We start from the raw sequence: 21,861 nt of genomic DNA, 5'->3' as shown, positions 1-21,861 counted from the left end.
ACAGAGCGTAACCGGAAGTGGAGCATAGAGCGGAAGGCGGTTGGAGGATAGCGCAGTTCCGACCGGAGAGAAAGACGGCCGGACGGAGCAGCACCGGAAGTGAGGCACAGAGCAGTCGGCCTGCTGGGACAAGAGCGGCTCCACTCGCCGGAAGTAGAGCAGTGGAGACGGTGCGGACAGCGCGGCCCGGAGATAGAGCAGTGGAGTCGGCGCCTGGACGGAGATAGAGAGGCTGTTGGCGGCCCTGGCTGGGGCATCATGTCTTATGCTTATCTCTTCAAGTACATCATCATCGGGGACACTGGTACCGGGGGCAGTGGAGGGGCTGTGGGGGATGGGGCACTGCAACAGGAGCTGTGGGGGAGGGGCTGGAGAACGTGGCGAGGGGGGCGCGGGGACTGGGGCAGGGGCTGTGGGGGAGGGGCTGGAGAACGCAGGGACTGGGGGGTGCTGGAGAACGTGAGGTGGGGGCGGGCGCTGTGGGGGATGGGGCACTGGGGCAGGAGCTGTGGGGGAGGCGCTGGAGAACGCAGGGACTGGGGGGTGCTGGAGAACGTGAGGTGGGGGCGGGCGCTGTGGGGGATGGGAGACTGGGGCAGGAGCTGTGGGGGAGGCGCTGGAGAACGCAGGGACTGGGGGGTGCTGGAGAACGTGAGGTGGGGGCGGGCGCTGTGGGGGATGGGAGACTGGGGCAGGCGCTTTGGGGGATGGGGCACTGGGGCAGGAGCTGTGGGGGAGGCGCTGGAGAACGCAGGGACTGGGGGGGACACACGGTTCCAGCCCACTCGGGCCGTGCTGAGGGTTTGTGTTGTGCCCAGGCGTGGGGAAGTCCTGTCTCCTGCTGCAGTTCACTGACAAGCGCTTCCAGCCCGTCCATGACCTGACTATCGGTGAGGAGCTGGTGGGGGGCTGAGCTGGCAGGGGCCGAGGGGCGGGAATGAGGGGGGCTGGTGGGGGCCTGGGCTGGTGGACCCCGTGGGGTGGGAGTGAGGTGCATTGGCGAGGGACTGGGTTGGCAGGGGCTGCAGGGCACCAGCAGAGCTCTAGCTGCTGGCTGGGGCATATTCTGTCTGAGCCTCTCTGTAGGGTTTTTACGTGTTTTATTTTTGTTTCAGGTGTGGAGTTCGGGGCTCGGATGATCAGCATTGATAGTAAACAGATTAAGCTGCAGATCTGGGACACGGTGAGGCGGAGAGAGTGACTGGGGTGGGTTCATAGTTGTGGGGTGCGGTGGGGCTGGGACACACAGGAGATGGGGAATGGCGACTAGGGCAGCATAGCTGGGAGAGATGGGGAGATGGATCAGTAGAGAGTCATTACACTGAGATGCTGGGCAGTGGGGATCAGAGGAGCTGCAGTGCAGGGGATAAAGTGGGTATGATCTCTGGGACTGGGGAAGCCATGTCTGGACTGTGGGAGTGGGAGGAACTTAGCTCCCATGGCCCTGGGGGGCAGGCATGGGACTGGAGGAGCTGGGGATGCCAGGGGAAGGTGGCATGGGGCTGGGGGAGCCAGAGGGAGGCAGGAGGGGGATGGGCTAGATGAGCAGCAATATTCCCTCCCCACTTCTTTCCCAGCCAGGCGGGACAGGAGTCTTTCCGTTCTATCACCCGCTCTTACTACCGGGGTGCAGCTGGAGCGCTGCTGGTATACGACATCACCAGGTAAGGCCTGCTCTCCCCACTCTGCCCCCACCCCAGTGCTCTGAGCCAGGGGCCATCTGTTCCCACCGCATCTTCCAACCCCTTCTCCACCCTGCAGACGGGAGACCTTTAATCACCTGACTTCCTGGCTGGAAGATGCCCGCCAGCACTCCAGCTCCAACATGGTCATCATGCTCATCGGCAACAAGAGGTAGCTGGTGTGGGATGCTTGGGGGGGCTGGGGGTGGGGGTTGGAATCCATGGAGTGAGGGTTCAGGCTGGCTCTGTCGTCCAAGAGCTGGGGGAGCAGGAGGAGGAGTTCTCACCTCTGTGGAGTGCAGGGACCCTAGGGAACAGCCTGATGGGAAGACATCTTGCTGCATGGGGATTCTCCAGGGGAACCACGATCTGGAGTGAAGCAGCAGCCCTGCCGGAACAAGCTCTGCAAGCCACAGCTGGGCCCCAAGCATTACGGGGGCAGGGGCCCTGCCCTGCAGCACTGAGCTCCTGCCGTTCCTGTCCCCACAGTGACCTGGAGTCCCGGCGGGATGTGCAGAAGGCGGAGGGCGAGGCCTTTGCACGGGAACATGGGCTGGTCTTCATGGAGACCTCAGCCAAGACATCCGCCAATGTGGAGGAGGTGAGCAGGGAAAGAAATGGGAAAGATCATAGCTTGAGGCTACCCCATGTGCTCCTCATCTCTTCAGTCTGTGTCCCCTGCTCCCCACCTGCTCCAGGTAGCAGGGAGGTGTCCCCTTCATACACTCGTATACCCAGTAGCCTCTCTTGCAGCTGGGAGGGCCTGGAAGTGGGGTGTAACACCTGGGACCCTGGTCCCCACCCACTTATTCCACAGGGAGAAATGGTGGGGGAGATGCTCCCAGGGCTGCCTGGTTTCAACCCCACACATGTTGGCTTTTCAGGCCTTCATTGACACAGCCAAGGAAATCTATGGAAAGATCCAGCAAGGGCTTTTTGACGTCAACAATGAGGTGAGCTGCAGCCACTTGTCCTGTCTAGGTCTCGTTGCTTAACCCTGGGGCTGGCCAGGTGGGGGTTGCCTTTGCCATTGCTGTCTAAAAAGCCTGGGTTCCCACTCCCTCTCCTGGGCATAGATATGAGCACTCCATGCTGCTGTCCCAGATGCGTGAGTCCCATTCCTGGCCTGGTGTCTTGTTGTAGGGGGGTGCTTATGAGCCCTGGGACAGGGCCCAGGGCCCTCCCTTATCTACCTACCCTTTCAGGGTAGATAGCTCAGTGGTGTGAGCATAAGCCTGCTAAACCCAGGGTTGTGAGTTCAATCCTTGAAAGGGCCATTTTGGTTGTGGGGCCAAAAAAAAGGGGGTGGGTGGTGCTTGGTCCTGCCAAGAGGGCAGAGAACTGGACTCAATGACCTCCTGAGTTCCCTTCCAGTTCTACGAGAGGTGTATCTCCATATTTATATATACATTTTTTTTTCTCTTTTAGGCAAATGGGATCAAGATTGGGCCCCAGCAGCCGTTGAGCACAGCTCTTGGTTCCAGCACCTGCCACAGCCCCCAGGGCTCTGGAGACAGCTCAGGCTGCTGCTAAGTACCCCACAGTGCCCTCTGCTTGTCAGAGGCCTTGGAGCAGGGGATCACTGTCTGTTTCCTCTGGGTGAGACCAGCTTCAGTACCTGGTGAAAAAGGTGGCTCCCAGCAGAAGTGGGGGGCTCAATGACTCCTGTCCTGACCCTGTGGAAGGGAGCAGGGACCAGATGCCTCCTGGCTCATGCATGGAGGGCAGTTAAAGCCCCCTCTCCCCGCAAACTTTCTCCTTGTAAGCTAGGGCAGGGTGGATGGGGCAGAGCTGGGTCTGGATCTCCCCTGTCAGTGCCTTCTCTCTCCAGCTGCATCTCTCTCTGCCCAGGCTGTGGCAAGATCTCCTCTCCCAGGGGCTGGTGAGTCTCGACTGTGTGGTGTCCCCCCCCACCCCGCCATATGTGTGTTCATAGTCAGGTGCCTGGTTCCTTCTTCTCAGTCTTGGCTTTTATCTGTACTCGCTCTCTGGTTCCTCGTCTCATTAAATGTGTACGTCTGTTACCCGCACTCTGCATCTCTGCTTATGGAACAGCCATGGCTCTAATCCACTCTGCTGCTAGGGAGAGAACCCAGGCGTCCTGGCTCCCAGCCCCCTGCTCTATCCCATTAGATAGAGCCAGGGAAAGAACTCAGGAATCCTAGCTCTCAGTCCCCTGCTCTGACTGCTAGACCCTTTGCAGAGCTGGGGCGAGAACCTAGGAGTTCAGGCTCCTCGCTCCCGTTCTGTAATCGCTTTGCCATCCATTTATTCTCTTGTATGCCTGGGTGGGGCTGAGCTTTTCTAAGCTTCATCGGGGATTCAGACACCAAATTTCCCATTCCCTGGGCACACAGTCCTCTTATGGAATCTGACTATCTGAGCCCCAGTGTCTCCAGCTGCAGGGGGGATGGGGGGGTGGCAGGTGAACAGGTGGACGATACAGAAGAACAGATGCTGGTGATGGAGCCAAAGCCAGTGTGCAATAATTCATGTGGCTGGGATTTGCAAAGAGTCCAAACCCACCCTCTTCTCTCTGCCCAGGTCAGCACAGCACCCAGAGGGACGAGACCCCTGTGTGCCCAGCTACAGCTCTGGAGAACGCTCCTCAAAGACACCCCTTGGCCTCCTGTGTTCTAGTGTAGGCAGCTGGAGGGCTGTGATGTCCAGTGAACGAGCACAGCACGTGTTCTGCTAGGTGGCTTAGGCTGAGTCAAGTAGCTCTTTCCACCTCTGCCTGGTGGGGAGTCCTGCACAGGTTACGCTCCACTTGATTTGAACTTTGCACTTGTGTGGGGGTCAACAGGCACTGCAGCCAGATGTGACTCTTTCAGTAGGTAGCTCAGAAGGGTTATTAGGCGACAGGGACACAGGGTAGAACAGACTTGTCAGCACAGAAACCAGAAGCTGTCAGTGCAATCCCTCTGGGGCAGAAAGGGTTCCCTGGGCCGTGGCCCTGGACCTCCTTGTCCCGTCTCAAGTCAGCTGAGTCCCCCAGCTCAAGTGCCCAGTTCTAGTTCACACCAGCCAGGCCCCTCCTTTGTCCTGTGTCACTGGTTGCACAGGTTACAAATGGCTGGAGGCTCATCGTGTATGTGCCAGCAGTCCTAGTGAAACTCCCATCACCAGCTGTGCACTGATGCTGTGCCTAGGGAAACTGAGCCACCCACTTGGTGCTACTACAGGACAGTAGGAAACACGTCTGACCCTGCAATGCCTGTTACCAGTCAGTTGTAAACGCTGAAATGAGCCACATGGAGTCTGCCGTGGTGCATTCTCTGAGATGAAATTCACCTGCTGACTGCATTACACTGATGCAGATTCCCCCTGGAGATGAGGTCCCAGGAGCTGTCTGCTCAGGAAAGTTCATCTGAATTCACTTTTAAAGTAGATTCCTTAAACTGTATTAAACTGCTACGTGGATGTTTTATTAGTATTAAAGTGAGCTGCAGTCAGTTTAGTTTATTTCTCTTTAGATGTAAATAAAAGTCAACTGAATGACCAGCACTGGAATTGTGAATAAGAGCTTCTGAACAGGGATATAATCTGGTTTAATGGATCCATTTTAAATTTACCCCTTAATGTCCCATGCAGACAAGCCCTTTGGTGGCAAGCTACCCGAGGTGGGCACAGTTGAGTGTTCTGTGTCGCCTTGACCAAGTGGTTGGAAACCCACCTGTGATCTTTCTGTGCTACATAGCAGCACCAGGGGCTGGGGTCATTGGTTTGGGACACAGATGCTTTGCTGAAAATCGTGTGCATGCATGCGTGTGCTTTTACTAGTGGGCAAAAAGGAATGTTATTAAAATTGGAGACTAAGGGTGGGAGACAGGTGGAGAACCTGTTTGCTTTTAATGTGTTTATGTTTTTCCATTGGAAAGTGAGAGAAGATTTAAACAAAACAAAATGACCATTGTCCTCCTTTCCTCTTTTACAGTGAGGTAAAAAAGGGAGAGAAGGAAAAATGCAGGAAATGCTGTTCTTTTTTTTTTAATTAAGCAATAGTTAATTTCAAGAAAAACAAGAAGTCTTGTGGCACCTTACAGACTAACAGATATTTTGGAGCATAAGCTTTCATGGGCAAAGACCCGCTTCATCAGATGTGTGGGTGGGGGGTGGTTTCAGAGGGGTTTATGATTTATGTCCATTTATTCGTTTACGTAGAGACTGTCCAGTTTGGCCAATGTAAATTGCAGTGGGGCATTGCTGGCACATGATGGCATATATTATATTAGTAGACGTGCAGGTAAGGGAGCCCCTGATGGTATGGTTGATGTTAGGTCCTGTGATGATGTCACTGGTGTAGACATGTGAGCAGAGTTGGCAGCAAGGACCGTTGCAGGGGCTGAGCAGATGCTGTAGCTTCTTTGTGTATTCCTCAGTGGGATCCTTGGACAGAGGCGTATACCCTCTGAAACCATTCCCCGACTCATGCATCTGATGAAGCGGGTCTTTGCCCACGAAAGCTTGTGCTCCAAACTATCTTGTTGTTCTCAAAGCTACAGACTAACACGGCTATCTCTCTGACAATGGTTAATTTGTTTCCCAGCACTTTTTCGGAATTTTGTAATAAAAACAATTTATGAAGTTCAAAATGTTGAAGGAATAAAAAATGTTCATTGTCTTCTGAAGCTTATAAGCAAATGTTTGACTCATCTCGCAAGTGGAGGGGACACTTATGGTCAGCCTGTTGGCTTTGTTAGGTCCGGTCCTAGCTTGCAAACCAGAGGCTTGCACAGTCTCTCTTTCTTTCTCTCTCCTCATGTTTCCGTTACATGGGCTGTACTGGCTTGTGCTGTGTCTACAGAAGTTTTTCTGCCCGAGGAGGAACGTGGCCTTGCCAAGCAGTGTGAGCTATGCCAACAAACCCTTTTCTGTCTGCACAGCTGGGGTTTTATTGGCATAGATATGATGTCAGGCTGTGTGTTCTGTTCACACCTCGAGCTGATGAATCCTGTTGTATAGACAAGGTCTTAGCATCTCTCAGGACAGGACTGACCTAAAGCAGTCCAGCTTCATAAGCAAGATATCTGGGAATTCTAAATTCATTCAAATGTTTTGATTTGTGTTTAGTTTTTGCTTGGTTGGGCTTTTTTTTCCTGTTTCTGAGGTGGGAAGACCTAAACTTTTTTTTCTAACTTAAACTGTACTTGCAGGGGTAGTTTTTGCAGTTCTCCTTCTACCATGGGCACTGGGTTATATAAACATAAACTGTCAAATGGTTTCATTGCAGAAGAGCAGGGGACTTCCTCACATCCCTCCCTTTTCCATCCTCTGCCCCTTCCTCTCTCCCACACCATGCCATATGAAATGGGTGGGACTATGGGAGGGGAGGAGGCGTTTCCCTGCTGTTTGTAGAATGCAACTTTTGACTTTGTTTAAAAAAACCCAATCCATCTTTTTTCTGTGGTAAGTGGCTTTACGGAAACAGGTCTGGGATGAAAAAGTTTCTTTGGAGGGACCTGTTGAGCTGCTCCAGGTCTCAGTGTTGGAACAGCTGAGAATCCCAGATGGGTATGCTTTCACTGGACACCAGTCAAGTTAAACTAGGCGAGCCACTGCTCCCTGATGGCGTGAGAGGGATGGAAGGGGTTTTGTGGGCATTTCTGCCTGCACGGCTTGGACACTTTGAAGCTGCACTGAACACTCCCAGGTGTGAGCCATGACCCTGTGTAGGCTGCCTGACCCCAGCCCCTGGGAAACACAGCAGTGACTAACAGCAGGAAATAGCTGGGTCTCAGAGGCTAATATTCCAGGTGTCTCTGGGGAGAATGAATGTGGCTGGTCAGAACCAAGCTGTTTGTTCTTCTCCCTGCAGCGTCTTAGACTAGTCACCCTGTCTTTTCATGGCTAATATATCTCTAGCTGGTGTTTGTTTCCCTACACTTCTGTCCAGCCTTAGAGACATGTGGCCTTTGCCCTTACCTGTCTGTCAGGATTCCTCTTGGTTTCTATGTGACCCACAGTCTGACTTAGGGGTAAATACCTGTGTGTCTAATAAACCCTCCTGCCTTGGTTGTTCCTGTTTTAGTTGATTCCCCTGGTGCTCGGTTTCCTTCATGAGAACTGAGAGCTGGCACAAAGAAAGCAGGCTCTTACCCCTCCAGGCTTGGGGCAACTATCTTTGTTCCTACCTTGCACTGGTGCCTACAAGCGTGCAGCTGCAGGGGGCAACGTGGGGCAGAGGTCACCAAAGTGTCTTGCCAAACCCTGCTCCCAGCTGTAAAATCCACAGTGAAATAGCTTCCCCAATAGAAGAGCAATTATTGGTTATGCTGTCTGAACTAGAAGTGTTGCTGACCCATCTCTGTGGGTCAGGGCTCATGCTGCTCCCCAGCAGTCTGAAAAATTAGTCTGGATTAATTATGTGAATTGCAGAATAACAGCATACACACATGGAATTTTTCACCTACTGAGCCTACTTTACATTCGTAGCCTGCCTTAATCCAGATTAACCTCTCCTTAGCGATAAAACAGAGTGCTTGCAGGAGTTGATCAAGAGCAGCTCCACATTCAGAACACTCTTTAAGACTGCAACACACCTGGAGGAGGAAAGCGGGGTTTGCTCTATGTGGAGGCCAGAGGGGTATGCGTGGACCTATTCATTTCAAGTGTTTACTTTCCCCCATTTCCCTGGGTGCAGGTTACCAATGTGCATGGATGGTGGTCTGAAAACCGGCCCCAGCTCCTTTGCATAAGCACAGGGGGGTTCCGCACCTACAGAACTTGACCCAATTACTCCAGATCTTGAGTAGTTCACCTACTCCCACTCCCATCAGTCATCTGCCAGCATCGAGATGGTGTCCCTAGGGCTGAAGTGTGAAGAGCAGACGCATGTGCAGCAGTGTCTTGGGAACTGTTGGACCAAATGACCCCCAAACTGGGACCATTAATGCTTCCCTGGGCTAGTGTAATTAGGCAGAGCAATTTGCTGTCCAGTCTTGAGTAGGCCCACGGAGTTAGAGCCTTTTGAATTACCTACTCCTTGATAAAAACGTCTGCTTTTGAGATGATGCCTCCTCCCCACACTTTAAACTTCAGCCTCACAAGGATAAAATAATATTTTGTGAGGGCAGATGGTAAATTAAATTTTTTAGTATCCAGATCAGCGATCCCAGATTGAATCAGTTTATTACACATCTTAATACATTAGGTGGTTTTCTTTAAAGATTCATTTCCTAGTGTTAGGTGATTGTTGCCAGCTCTGGCTTGTTGAGTGACCTTGAGCAGTCACTGTTCTGTGTATGTTTCCTCATCTCTAAAATGGAGACAGTTATACTGAGCTTGTTGTGATTCAATGCAGCCACCAAACAAGAATTATTTATTACTATTTTATTATGGGAACTTTGATGCTTTATAAAAGGCATTTCTAGCCCTACTGTTCAATGTGAAAAGTTGGAAAAGTGCCCACCCCTGAAGTCTAAAACAGAAAGGCTATGTCTACAGTAGGTGAAAACTTTGAAATGGACATGCGAATGGCCAAATCATAGAACACTAATGAGGCTCTGAAATGAATATTCAGCGCCTTGTTAGCATGCTGCCAGCGCGGCACTTTGAAAGTGCTGGGTTTCGTTCACACACGGCTTGTCTACACGGGTGTCCTTTTGATGTTTGCAGGGTCCTTTTGGAAAGGACCCCCGTGTAGATGAGCCGTGCTCAAGCGAAACCCAGCACCGTTGAAGTGCTGTGGCTGGCAGCATGCTAATGAGGCACTGAATATTCATTTCAGTGCCTCATTAGTATTCTCCAAATTGACCTTTAGCATGGCCATTTCAAAGCTTTCCCCTTGTGTAGATGTAGCTAAATTAATAAAAATAGCCATACTGGGTCAGGCTAAAGGGTCATCTAGCCCAGTATCCTGTCTTCCAACAGTGGCCAATACCAGGTGCCCCAGAGGCAATTAAAGGAAGAGGTTATCATCAAATGAGCCTGCCCCTGCCATGCATTCCAGGTTTCTGGAAAACTAAAGCTAGGGACACCATTGCAGCCTGAGTGTTCCCTGCAAACTGCACTTGTGTGCTGCACGGGAGAGTCGCAGGCTGACCAGGTGGCTAGCAGAGTGCCCACGGACAGGTTTTTCTTTCTACTGGTGCTGCATGCCCACATGTGCCCCATAAAAATGTGCTCTTCACACGGACGTCAGAAATTAGACGGAACGTTGTCCTGCCCATCCTCGCTAACAGCCACTGATCTGATCCAGCTCTTTTTTTGAACCCTTTTATATTCTTTGCCTTCACAACCTCCCTGGGGAAGGAGTTCCACAGGCTGATGGTGTGCGGTGTAGAGAGAGAGACCCTTTCATTTGTTTTAAACCTCATCATCGTCAACAACCACAGGCTCAGCGCCCACTGGTGTCCGATGCCTCCCGCCTATTTCCTTCCATCTGTCCTTGTCCAGTGCCGAGTGGCTTAGTTTCTTTAGGCCACCTCTGCACCAATCTACTCTTATCATCTGCCCATTCTCCGTAGGCTCTGCCTCTCCTGTTCTGTCCCTAATGCCGAACACCAGGGTCTTGACTTTTCGTTCATCGTTCACTCTGCAGATTGGGTGACTCCTAGTACCCTTATTTACCTCTCCTCCCCCCGAAACACACAACACAACAACCCAACCCAACACACACACACATGACCACTGACTGCCACCCAGGGTGCCCAGACCCCACCCCAGCATTCCCACAGCCAGCCCAGGGCGTCACACAACATGCACACAGAAATACGACCACTGACTGCCACCCAGGGTGCCTAAACCCCACCCCAGCATTTCCACAGCCAGCCCAGGGCTTCTCTCTCTCTCTGTCTCTCTCTCTCACACACACACACACACACACGACCACTGACTGCCACCCAGGGTGCCCAGCCCAGGGCGTCACAACACAACACAACACAACAACACACACACAATCACTGACTGCCACCAGGGTGCCCAGCTCAGGGCGTCACAACGCAACACAACACAACACAACAACACACACACAATCACTGACTGCCACCAGGGTGCCCAGCTCAGGGCGTCACAACACAACACAACACAACACAACAACACACACACAATCACTGACTGCCACCAGGGTGCCCAGCTCAGGGCTTCAGGCCCCGCCCGCCATGGGCAGCAGGGTGGCACCAGGCCGACCCCTGCGCAGACCAGGGCCCGTCGCCCCACTCGCCTGCTGGTACTGGGGGGCGTTAACGCCCGGTCTGCGCCGCGCCGCTCCAGGGCTGCACTACATAGCTGCCCGACCCGCTGCCTGACCAGGAAAGCGGTGTGAAAAAAATCACGCTCCGCAGGCTTCCGCGAGAGCCGGTGGGGAAAAATCCCACGGAGCGCGAGGAAGGGTTATTCCACGAGGGTTATTTTAATTCAGGCACCACAGGCGGCAGCCCTCAGCGTGCGAGGGCCCCTCCCCCCACCTCTGCGGAGACTTCCTGGAAGGCGCTCAGCCTAACTTGCTAGCTGGCCCCGCCCCCGGGCCCGCGGCCGAGGCCGGGTGAGGTGGGCGGGGCTTGCAGGGGTTGCGAGGTAGGTTGCGCCGCCCATGCTCAGCCGCCTTGTTCTCTCCGGGGGGGGGCCGCGCGGCGCGGGGCGAGGCCGAGGCGGCCGCAGGGGAGACCCCAGGTAAGGTCCCCGCCCCCCTCGCCTGGGCGGGCATTATGGGATGGCGGCGCGCCCGGCGGCGGGAGGCAGCCCGGGCGGCGAGACCCCCCTTCCCCCCAGGGATGGTGCAGCCCGCCCCCATAGGGGAGAAGGGGGGGCTGGGTCCACAGTGCAATGGGTGAGAGGGGGTGTCGAGGGGAGGGGCTGGGGCCATAATGTGCTGGGGGGGGGAAGCTGGGTTCCCATAGCGCTGGGGGGAGGAGGGGCGCTGGGTTCCCATGGCACTGGGGGGGAGGGGAGAGCTGGGGGGCTGAGTTCCCATGGTGCTGAGGGGAGGGGGGTTGGGTTCCCATGGCACTGGGGGGTGGAGATTGGGGGGCTGGGTTCCCATGGCACTGCATTGGGGGCATAGCGTCGTGCCATGGGAGGGCAGAGGAGGGGTAGAGAGATTTGGGGGTGGCAGGATGCATCCATGTAGCCCTTTGGGGGGCAGGGAACCTTTTTAGGGGGAAGTTGGTGTATCCAATGTTGCACTGCCCAGGGGCACCAAGAGAGGCTGTCCCTTGTGGGAGGTTTCTTTGGGGGCTGTGCTGTCCAGATCCCCAACAGTTGCCAAACCCTGGGAGCTTCTTGCCCATCACGATGAAGGTTAGGTTGGTAAAGAAGCATCCGCTCTGGGCGGTCTTGTTAGCAAATGGGGTGGGGAGATGGCCCCTCAGCCCTGGCTCCCCAAGACTGATCCCTCTCTCCACTCCTTGTGTCTGGTAGTAGCTCACCCCCCTGCTGCCCAGGAGCACCCCTGGTATGTGCAGCACAGAAGGGGTGGGCTGGAGGGCAAGAGGTCCCAGGGAAGCTGGGGTGTAAGACATGGTGGTGTCAGTCCAACCTCTTACCATAGATACTCTCAGTGGGTGTTGTGGGGCTGGGGAGAGGTAGCAGCTTGTTGCTTTTGTATGTGGAGGGGCAGCTCAGGTAAGAAGGGAAAGAGCTTTCTCTTTTAGGGCAATGGGGTAATGGGAACACTGGCAGAGCTGTGAGTGGGGAGCCCAGCCGGGGTAGCAGAGTCTGTGGGGTAGAGTGGTGGGGCACCGGCAGAGCTGTGAGTGGGGAGCCCAGCCAGGGTTAGCAGAGTCTATGGGGTGGAGTGGTGGGGCACCGGCAGAGCTGTGACGGGGGAGCCCAGCCGGGGTAGCAGAGTCTATGGGGTGGAGTGGTGGGGCACTGGCAGAGCTGTGACGGGGTTGCCCAGCCGGGGGTAGCAGAGTCTATGGGGTGGAGTGGTGGGGCACCGGCAGAGCTGTGAGTGGGGAGTGCTAACCCAGGGGTAGCAGAGTCTGTGGGGTGGAGTGGTGGGGCACCGGCAGAGCTGTGAGTGGGGAGTGCTAACCCAGGGGTAGCAGAGTCTGTGGGGTGGAGTGGTGGGGCACTGGCAGAGCTGTGCGTGGGGAGTGCTAACCCAGGGGTAGCAGAGTCTGTGGGGTGGAGTGGTGGGGCACCGGCAGAGCTGTGAGTGGGGAGTGCAGCCGGGGTAGCAGAGTCTGTGGGGTGGAGTGGTGGGGCACCGGCAGAGCTGTGAGTGGGGAGTGCTAACCCAGGGGTAGCAGAGTCTGTGGGGTGGAGTGGTGGGGCACTGGCAGAGCTGTGCGTGGGGAGCGCTAACCCAGGGGTAGCAGAGTCGGTGGGGTGGAGTGGTGGGGCACCGGCAGAGCTGTGAGTGGGGAGCCCAGCCGGGGTAGCAGAGTCTGTGGGGTGGAGTGGTGGGGCACCGGCAGAGCTGTGAGTGGGGAGCCCAGCTGGGGTAGCAGAGTCTGTGGGGTGGAGTGGTGGGGCACCGGCAGAGCTGTGAGTGGGGAGTGCTAACCCAGGGGTAGCGGAGTCTGTGGGGTGGAGTGGTGGGGCACTGGCAGAGCTGTGCGTGGGGAGCGCTAACCCAGGGGTAGCAGAGTCTGTGGGGTGGAGTGGTGGGGCACCGGCAGAGCTGTGAGTGGGGAGTGCTAACCCAGGGGTAGCAGAGTCTGTGGGGTGGAGTGGTGGGGCACCGGCAGAGCTGTGAGTGGGGAGCCCAGCCAGGGTAGCAGAGTCTGTGGGGTGGAGTGGTGGGGCACCGGCAGAGCTGTGAGTGGGGAGCCCAGCCAGGGTAGCAGAGTCTGTGGGGTGGAGTGGTGGGGCACCGGCAGAGCTGTGAGTGGGGAGCCCAGCCAGGGTAGCAGAGTCTGTGGGGTGGAGTGGTGGGGCACCGGCAGAGCTGTGAGTGGGGAGCCCAGCTGGGGTAGCAGAGTCTGTGGGGTGGAGTGGTGGGGCACCGGCAGAGCTGTGAGTGGGGAGCCCAGCCGGGGTAGCAGAGTCTGTGGGGTGGAGTGGTGGGGCACTGGCAGAGCTGTGCGTGGGGAGCGCTAACCCAGGGGTAGCAGAGTCTGTGGGGTGGAGTGGTGGGGCACCGGCAGAGCTGTGAGTGGGGAGTGCTAACCCAGGGGTAGCAGAGTCTGTGGGGTGGAGTGGTGGGGCACCGGCAGAGCTGTGAGTGGGGAGTGCTAACCCAGGGGTAGCAGAGTCTGTGGGGTGGAGTGGTGGGTCACTGGCAGAGCTGTGCGTGGGGAGTGCTAACCCAGGGGTAGCAGAGTCTGTGGGGTGGAGTGGTGGGGCACCGGCAGAGCTGTGAGTGGGGAGTGCAGCCGGGGTAGCAGAGTCTGTGGGGTGGAGTGGTGGGGCACCGGCAGAGCTGTGAGTGGGGAGTGCTAACCCAGGGGTAGCAGAGTCTGTGGGGTGGAGTGGTGGGGCACTGGCAGAGCTGTGCGTGGGGAGCGCTAACCCAGGGGTAGCAGAGTCGGTGGGGTGGAGTGGTGGGGCACCGGCAGAGCTGTGAGTGGGGAGCCCAGCCGGGGTAGCAGAGTCTGTGGGGTGGAGTGGTGGGGCACCGGCAGAGCTGTGAGTGGGGAGCCCAGCTGGGGTAGCAGAGTCTGTGGGGTGGAGTGGTGGGGCACCGGCAGAGCTGTGAGTGGGGAGTGCTAACCCAGGGGTAGCGGAGTCTGTGGGGTGGAGTGGTGGGGCACTGGCAGAGCTGTGCGTGGGGAGCGCTAACCCAGGGGTAGCAGAGTCTGTGGGGTGGAGTGGTGGGGCACCGGCAGAGCTGTGAGTGGGGAGTGCTAACCCAGGGGTAGCAGAGTCTGTGGGGTGGAGTGGTGGGGCACCGGCAGAGCTGTGAGTGGGGAGCCCAGCCAGGGTAGCAGAGTCTGTGGGGTGGAGTGGTGGGGCACCGGCAGAGCTGTGAGTGGGGAGCCCAGCCAGGGTAGCAGAGTCTGTGGGGTGGAGTGGTGGGGCACCGGCAGAGCTGTGAGTGGGGAGCCCAGCCAGGGTAGCAGAGTCTGTGGGGTGGAGTGGTGGGGCACCGGCAGAGCTGTGAGTGGGGAGCCCAGCTGGGGTAGCAGAGTCTGTGGGGTGGAGTGGTGGGGCACCGGCAGAGCTGTGAGTGGGGAGCCCAGCCGGGGTAGCAGAGTCTGTGGGGTGGAGTGGTGGGGCACTGGCAGAGCTGTGCGTGGGGAGCGCTAACCCAGGGGTAGCAGAGTCTGTGGGGTGGAGTGGTGGGGCACCGGCAGAGCTGTGAGTGGGGAGTGCTAACCCAGGGTTAGCAGAGTCTGTGGGGTGGAGTGGTGGGGCACCGGCAGAGCTGTGAGTGGGGAGCCCAGCCAGGGTAGCAGAGTCTGTGGGGTGGAGTGGTGGGGCACCGGCAGAGCTGTGAGTGGGGAGCCCAGCTGGGGTAGCAGAGTCTGTGGGGTGGAGTGGTGGGGCACCGGCAGAGCTGTGAGTGGGGAGTGCTAACCCAGGGGTAGCGGAGTCTGTGGGGTGGAGTGGTGGGGCACTGGCAGAGCTGTGAGTGGGGAGTGCTAACCCAGGGGTAGCAGAGTCTGTGGGGTGGAGTGGTGGGGCACCGGCAGAGCTGTGAGTGGGGAGCCCAGCCGGGGTAGCGGAGTCTGTGGGGTGGAGTGGTGGGGCACCGGCAGAGCTGTGAGTGGGGAGTGCTAACCCAGGGGTAGCAGGGGTTGTGGGGTGGAGTGGTGGGGCACCGGCAGAGCTGTGAGTGGGGAGCGCTAACCCAGGGGTAGCAGAGTCTGTGGGGTGGAGTGGTGGGGCACCGGCAGAGCTGTGAGTGGGGAGCGCTAACCCAGGGGTAGCAGGGGTTGTGGGGTGGAGATGTGCAGGGAGCCCAGCCAGGGATACCCTGAGCTGTGGGATTGGCGTGGAGGGGCACTGACAGATCCGTGCCAGATGACTTTGAGGCTGCAGCAGTCGTGGGGAGAGTTGCCAGGCATGTCTCACACACACACACCCCCCACCTGACGGGCCAGGCTGGAGCATTGTAGGGCACTGTGGGGCCGCTGGTGTGGGCGCGAGGGTGTGGTGGGGCGCTGCAGGCCCTGCGGTGCAGAGTAGCAGTGGGTGGCAGGCTCTGGGCAGCAGCAGGGGTTGTGCAGCTCAGAGCAAGCCGTGGCATTGGGATGTGTGCGCATACGATTTCTGGAGCCGGGTGGGGCTGTCCTGTGGCAAGGCTGTGTGGGGACAAAGGGAGCATAGACCTTTTCATGTGCACCTCTGGCTTCCTGGGATGGCGAAGGACCTGTGAGGCATGACCCCAGGTTTCTCCATCTGCTGCTCCCTTCTCCCTGAGTCACCGCCTGGCCCAGCCGGCTTATTGGCACCCCCCCCCCCCCCGACTCTGCAGTCTGCCCTAGGCTTGCTCCCCACTGCAGCCGAGTGTGTGCACGTGCCCTGAGTGGGGGGTGCTCCCCAGCCCCCCGTGTATTGCTGACTCCCCACTCGCAGCTGTTGCCCCATCACTAATGTTCTGCAACCTGGATACAAGGTCATTGTCCAGCAACACCGCCAAGCCAGGGGTGCTGTGTTGAGGGGCCGTGGAAACGGACCCTGAGTGTTCTCCTTCCTGTCAGATCACAGGCTGCCCTGCTCAGCCTCTGGGGCAGCCCCTTGCCCCGAGTGTGTCAGGCTGGGCCTCAGTCCCACCCTGCAAGGACCATTCCAACCCCAGGACCATGTCTTCAGGTGGGAGCAGGGTTGTCGGGCGGGGGGGGGGCTGCTCCAATCGCAGGGCCCAGCTGAGCTTTGCAGAGCCCTGAGTTGGAGGTGAGTGATGGAGCCTGGGAGCGAGCGGGAGAGGGGAGTCCGTTTTCTGCTGACTCCGGGGTAGTGTGGCAGGGACTCCGGTGCCTGTTTTGTCTTAGGGGGTGGGGGCCGGGAGACCCTGGCTGACAGCGGCGGAGGGGCCCGGTCTGGCAGGAGGGGCCGGCTGCAGCTCCTACGCTGGGACGGGAGTGTGGCTGAGCAGTGCCAGCAGACGGCAGGGAGCAGGGCTGTGGGGAGAGGCAGGGACTCAGGGTTGCCCCGGCCCGGCCGGTGTTAGCACATTATTTTGGGGGGTCGGAAGGGGCAGTTCTTGGCGGGCCCTAGAAGCTGCTGCATCTTGTGCAGCTCTGGGGGGCAGTTTGTGGGGAGGGCGCTGGTGTGTGGCACAGGGGTGCAGTCCTCAGTCCCGCGTGGTGCGTGCGAGGCTGGGGTGTACCTGGCGCTGGGTTTCGGGGGTGGGGGCTGCAGCGGGAGGGGAAGGGGAGACTTTGGGGGAGCAGCGGAGGAAGCTGTCGGGTCTCTGTCGCCTTGGGGGGCCTCTGAGGGGGGCTCGTGTGACCTGCTGGGGCTCAGACTGGGGGGCGGAGCTGTGCCGCGGTGGGGGTCCGGGGAGGGGGCCGTGCCGTGGCAGGGGGTCCGGGGGCTGTGGGCGGGGATAGAGGTCTGTGCCGTGGAGGGGGCGGGGTCCGGGGCTGTGTGGGGCGGGGCGGGGCGGGGGTAGGGGGTTGTGCCGGGGAAGGGGCGGGGCGGAGGCCGGCGGGGCCGGGGGCCGGGGGGGGGGGGAAGAGGGCTGTGCCGGCGGAGGGGGCTGTGCCGGCGGAGGGGGGAAGGGGGCCGGGGGCTGTGCCGGCGGAGGGGGCTGTGCCGGGGGGAGGGAAGGGGGCCGGGGGCTGTGCCGGCGGAGGGGGCTGTGCCGGCGGAGGGGGGAAGGGGGCCGGGGGCTGTGCCCGCGGAGGGGGGAAGGGGGCCGGGGGCTGTGCCCGCGGAGGGGGGAAGGGGGCCGGGGGCTGTGCCCGCGGAGGGGCTGTGCCGGCGGAGGGGGGAAGGGGGCCGGGGGCTGTGCCGGGGGGGAGGGAAGGGGGCCGGGGGCTGTGCCGGCGGAGGGGGGAAGGGGGCCGGGGGCTGTGCCCGCGGAGGGGGGAAGGGGGCCGGGGGCTGTGCCCGCGGAGGGGCTGTGCCGGCGGAGGGGGGAAGGGGGCCGGGGGCTGTGCCGGGGGGGAGGGAAGGGGGCCGGGGGCTGTGCCGGCGGAGGGGGGAAGGGGGCCGGGGGCTGTGCCCGCGGAGGGGCTGTGCCGGCGGAGGGGGGAAGGGGGCCGGGGGCTGTGCCGGGGGGGGGGGAAGGGGGCCGGGGGCTGTGCCGGCGGAGGGGGGAAGGGGGCCGGGGGCTGTGCCCGCGGAGGGGGCTGTGCCGGGGCGGGACAGGCGACGGGGGAAGGGGCCCGGCGTCCCGCGGGCCCGGCTGTGCGGCAGGTCGCGGCCTGTCCCCGGCCCTGTGGTGGCGGCGCGGCCGGAGCCGCTGGGCCCGGCCCGGGGGAAGCACCGCTCAGCCGGCGGGGGCGGGGCTGCAGGGAAAGGGGCTGGGGGGGCTGGGAGGTTGGTGTGGGGGGGGGGGGGAAGGGGCTGGGGGGGCTGGGAGGTTGGTTGGGGGGCTGGGGGGGCTGTGAGGCTGGCGGGGGGTGGGGGTTCTGGGAGGTTGTGGGGGGAAGGGCTGGGTATGCTGGGAGGTTGGCGGAGGGGAGTGCTGGGAGGTTGGCACAGGGGCTGGGTATGCTGGGAGGTTAGGGCTGGGTATGCTGGGAGGTTGGCGGAGGGGAGTGCTGGGGGTGCTGGGAGGTTGGCAGTGGAGGGGAAGAGGCCGGGGTCTCTGGGAGGTTGGCACAGGGGCTGGGTATGCTGGGAGGTTGGCGGAGGGGAGTGCTGGGAGGTTGGCACAGGGGCTGGGTATGCTGGGAGGTTGGCGGAGGGGAGTGCTGGGGGTGCTGGGAGGTTGGCAGTGGAGGGGAAGAGGCCGGGGGCTCTGGGAGGTTGGCACAGGGGCTGGGTATGCTGGGAGGTTGGCGGAGGGGGGTGCTGGGAGGTTGGCAGTGGAGGGGAAGAGGCCGGGGGCTCTGGGAGGTTGGCACAGGGGCTGGGTATGCTGGGAGATTGGCGGAGGGGAGTGTCGGGGGTGCTGGGAGGTTGGCGGTGGAGGGGAAGAGGCCGGGGGCACTGGGAGGTTGGTGCAGGGGCCGGGGGTTCTGGGAGGTTGGTGGAGGGGAAGAGGCCGGGGTCTCTGGGAGGTTGGCACAGGAGCTGGGTGTGCTGGGAGATTGGTGGAGGGGAGGGGCTGGGTATGCTGGGAGATTGGCGGAGGGGAGTGCTGGGGGTGCTGGGAGGTTGGCGGTGGAGGGGAAGAGTCCGGGGGCTCTGGGAGGTTGGCACAGGGGCTGGGGCTGCTGGGAGGTTGGCGGAGGGGAGTGCTGGGGGTGCTGGGAGGTTGGCGGTGGAGGGGAAGAGTCCGGGGGCTCTGGGAGGTTGGTGCAGGGGCCGGGGGTGCTGGGAGGTTGGTGGAGGGGAGTGCTGCGGGGGAGGCTGTGATGCTGGCGGGGGGGGTGGGGGTTCTGGGAGGTTGGTGGTGGAGGGGAAGAGGCCGGGGGCGCTGGGAGGTTGGTGCAGGGGCCGGGGGTGCTGGGAGGTTGGTGGAGGGGAGTGCTGCGGGGGAGGCTGTGATGCTGGCGGGGGGGTGGGGGTTCTGGGAGGTTGGTTGTGGGGGAGGGGCTGGGTGTGCTGGGAGGTTGGGGGGGCGGGGCTGCTGGGAGGTTGGCGGAGGGGAGTGCTGGGGGGGCTGTGATGCTGGCGGGGGTTGGGGGTTCTCGGAGGTTGGTTGGGGGGAGTGCTGGGGGGCTGTGATGCTGGCTGGAGGTGGGGGTTGTGGGAGGTTGGGAGGGAAGAGGCTGGGTGTGCTGGGAGGTTGGTTGTGGGGCTGGGAGGTTGGGGGGGAAGGGCTGGGTATGCTGGGAGGTTGGCAGAGGGGGGTGCTGGGAGGTTGGCAGAGGGGGGTGCTGGGAGGTTGGCGGAGGGGGGTGCTGGTCGGGGGCTGTGATGCTGGCGGGGGGGTGGGGATTCTGGGAGGTTGGGAGGGAAGAGGCTGGGGCTGCTGGTAGGTTGGTTGGGGGGCTGGGAGGTTGGTTGAGGGGGAGAGGCTGGGGGTGCTGGGAAGTTGGCGGTGGTGGGGAAGAAGCTGCAGGGTTGGCTGGGGCCATTGTGTCAGTTCTCCGGTTCCATGCTGGAAGCCCTGGCCTGGCCTTGCCCTGTGTGTGTCAGGGCAGGGGGGACAGCACTGTGCAGTACCCTTCTCCACAGAGGCCGTGGGGCGGGGGGCTCCTTTTATTTTCTCTGGGGTTCCCCCCGAGTCCCCTTGTCTCTTGGTTGCATGGACATTGGGAGGCAAGGGTGTCTGGCTCCCATTGTGGTAAGTTGGCAGGGACAGGGTTTTGGTGTGTGTATGGGGGGTGTCTGGCAAGGGCAGGGTTTTGGTGTGTGTGGGGGGGGGTGTCTGGCTCCCTTTGGGGCGGGGTGTCTGGCTTCAATTGTGGTAGGTTGGCAAGGCAGGGTTTGGAGTGGGGGGGCCCTTGTTTCTTTGGGGTGCCAGCAGGGCAGGTTGGCTGCCGTTGCTTGCTGTGAAAGCAAGGTGGGCTGTGGGACTGAGTGGTAGTTTGGGGGATCTTGTCTCTTGGGGGTCCCTGCTCTGTGGGACTCTGGTGGCTGGTCAGGCATGAAGAGGGGATGTTTGGCCCTGTGGCTGGGGACAGGAGATGTAGAGGTAGCGAAGATGGGTCCTTTTGTTCGGCTGTGCTGGGGAGTTGGGGTGTGTGCGTGTGGGATGTGGGAGAGGCCCAGGCTGGGATAGCAGGGGGCCATGCGGTGCGGTTATGGGACAGAGGTGTGATAGCAGGACGCTGGGCAGGGTTATGGGACAGCAGCAAAGCTGGGAAGGCAGGGGCCTGTGGGGGCAGGATTAGGGAGCTGGGCTGGGACAGCGAGGGGCTGTGGAGTTTGATTAACAGGCAACATTGGGCGAGTGGGGGGGCTCTGGGTTGGGATTAGAGTGCAGAGTGTGGCCGGTGGGGAGCTGTGGGGCGGGATCCAGGAGCAGAGCAGTGCGCCGTGGGGTGGATGTGCATGCAGGGAGATTGAGACCCCAGAGGTGTGTCCCATGCAGTAACCCCCTCCCTGTGTGTCCCACACAGCTAGATCTGGACTCCTGCTCTCCCTTCTCCATGAGGCCCAGGCCCAGCTGATGTGAGGTGCGGACCACCCTGCCAGATCCTCGCTGGGGAGGGGACCCCTAAGCCCCTCCCCACTGGGACGCTTCCCGCCACCATGGCTGACCCCATCATGGACCTGTTTGATGACCCCAACCTCTTTGGCTTGGACTCTCTGGCGGAGGAAGGCTTCACCCAGGCGCCGCGTGACCCCATTGAAGAGGCTCTGGGATTGTCAGGGGCGCTGGACCCCTCCCAGCCAACGCTGGCCCCTGCTGCAGAACCAGTCCAGCCAGAGCCACTGACAGGACAGCCCACTCTTGGTTCCCCCCAGCCGGAGCCTCCCCAGCCAGGGCTACCCCAGGAGCAGGAGCTGCTGAGCCAGGGCAACCCCTTTATGGGGGTGTCTGGTGCCAGCACCCCTGGGGCATCCCCCTCCTCTGCCGGGGGACAGCAGCTGCCTCAGGCTACAGCCCCCCTGCCAGCCCCCAAAATCGTTATCCTGAAGGCCCCGGCGGGGGGCTCGGTGACGGGGGCTCATGTGGCTCAGATACAAGCTCAGCCCCAGGCACTGGGGACAGCCAACGGGGGCAAGGTGACCTTCGCCAAGGTGCTGACAGGCACCCCGCTGCGCCCTGGTGTCTCCATAGTCTCCAGCAATGCTGTGCTGGCCGCAAAGGTGGCCCCTGCCGGTGGCCATGCCACTGTGCACCGCCTGGTGCAGCCCGGCCGGCCAGTCAAGCAGCTGGTGCTGCAGCCGGTGAAGAGTCCAGCAGGGGGTCCAGGGGCTGCTGGAGGAGCTCCCCTGAAGCCTGCAGTCACCTTGACGTCTGCCCCTGCTCAGGTAAGGGTGGTGGGGCAGGGAAGAGTGTCTCTGGGGGACTGGTGCTTGGGGCAGCAGCTCGTAGGTAGGGGCATTGTGGAGGTGATGCTTATGGAGATGGGAGGTGGGGTGCTGGTGCTTGGGGTGGGGCATCCTGAGTGGGATAGTGGTGCTGGGGGGCTGCTGGATGGGGTGGGGGGCAGGGGAACTGAGGGGGCTGGTGTCTCACCCCAGTGCCCCCCCTCCCCACAGGTTAAGTTGAAGTGTCTCCCCCTGGAGTTCAGGGTGGGGCTGCTGGGCAGGGGTAGGGGCACTGGGGGGGCAGGTGCTTGGGGAGGAGCTGCGGGTGGGGTGGGGCGGAAGGTAGGGACACCGGGGCAGGGGA

The 21,861-nt window shown here is 60.4% G+C and overlaps 2 protein-coding genes across 4 annotated transcripts in view; both read left to right on the top strand.

Moving 5' to 3' along the window:
• The first annotated feature begins 107 nt into the window (after window positions 1-107).
• On the top strand, window positions 108-6,306 carry RAB2B (RAB2B, member RAS oncogene family). 2 transcript variants are annotated; one of them, XM_074982291.1, is made up of 8 exons: window positions 108-304; window positions 819-890; window positions 1,116-1,183; window positions 1,582-1,664; window positions 1,762-1,854; window positions 2,172-2,283; window positions 2,567-2,635; window positions 3,111-6,306. In XM_074982291.1, exons 1-8 carry the CDS (start codon window positions 259-261, stop codon window positions 3,213-3,215), a joined length of 648 nt encoding a protein of 215 aa, XP_074838392.1. In that variant the 5' UTR covers window positions 108-258; the 3' UTR covers window positions 3,216-6,306. The 2 variants fall into 2 exon arrangements, with proteins under 2 accessions (XP_074838392.1, XP_074838391.1); XM_074982290.1 differs by having other exon boundaries at window positions 120-281.
• Window positions 6,307-11,187: 4,881 nt separating this feature from the next.
• Window positions 11,188-21,861, top strand: part of CHD8 (chromodomain helicase DNA binding protein 8) — a 40,291-nt gene continuing 29,617 nt past the window's right edge. Inside the window, exons 1-2 of one of the 2 annotated variants that reach the window (XM_074982249.1) lie at window positions 11,188-11,294; window positions 20,639-21,497. In XM_074982249.1, coding sequence (XP_074838350.1) covers window positions 20,772-21,497 — 726 coding nt within the window. In that variant the 5' untranslated portion in view covers window positions 11,188-11,294; window positions 20,639-20,771. Of the gene's footprint in view, window positions 11,295-19,660; window positions 19,861-20,638; window positions 21,498-21,861 lie in introns of those variants that run through there. The other variant, XM_074982252.1, reaches the window with a different exon arrangement.

Source organism: Carettochelys insculpta, chromosome 32, assembly GCF_033958435.1.
Source record: "Carettochelys insculpta isolate YL-2023 chromosome 32, ASM3395843v1, whole genome shotgun sequence".
Classification (NCBI taxonomy): Eukaryota; Metazoa; Chordata; order Testudines; family Carettochelyidae; genus Carettochelys; species Carettochelys insculpta.
The sequence above is the reverse complement of the archived record's forward strand: the minus strand, read 5'-3'. Positions and strand labels throughout refer to the sequence as shown.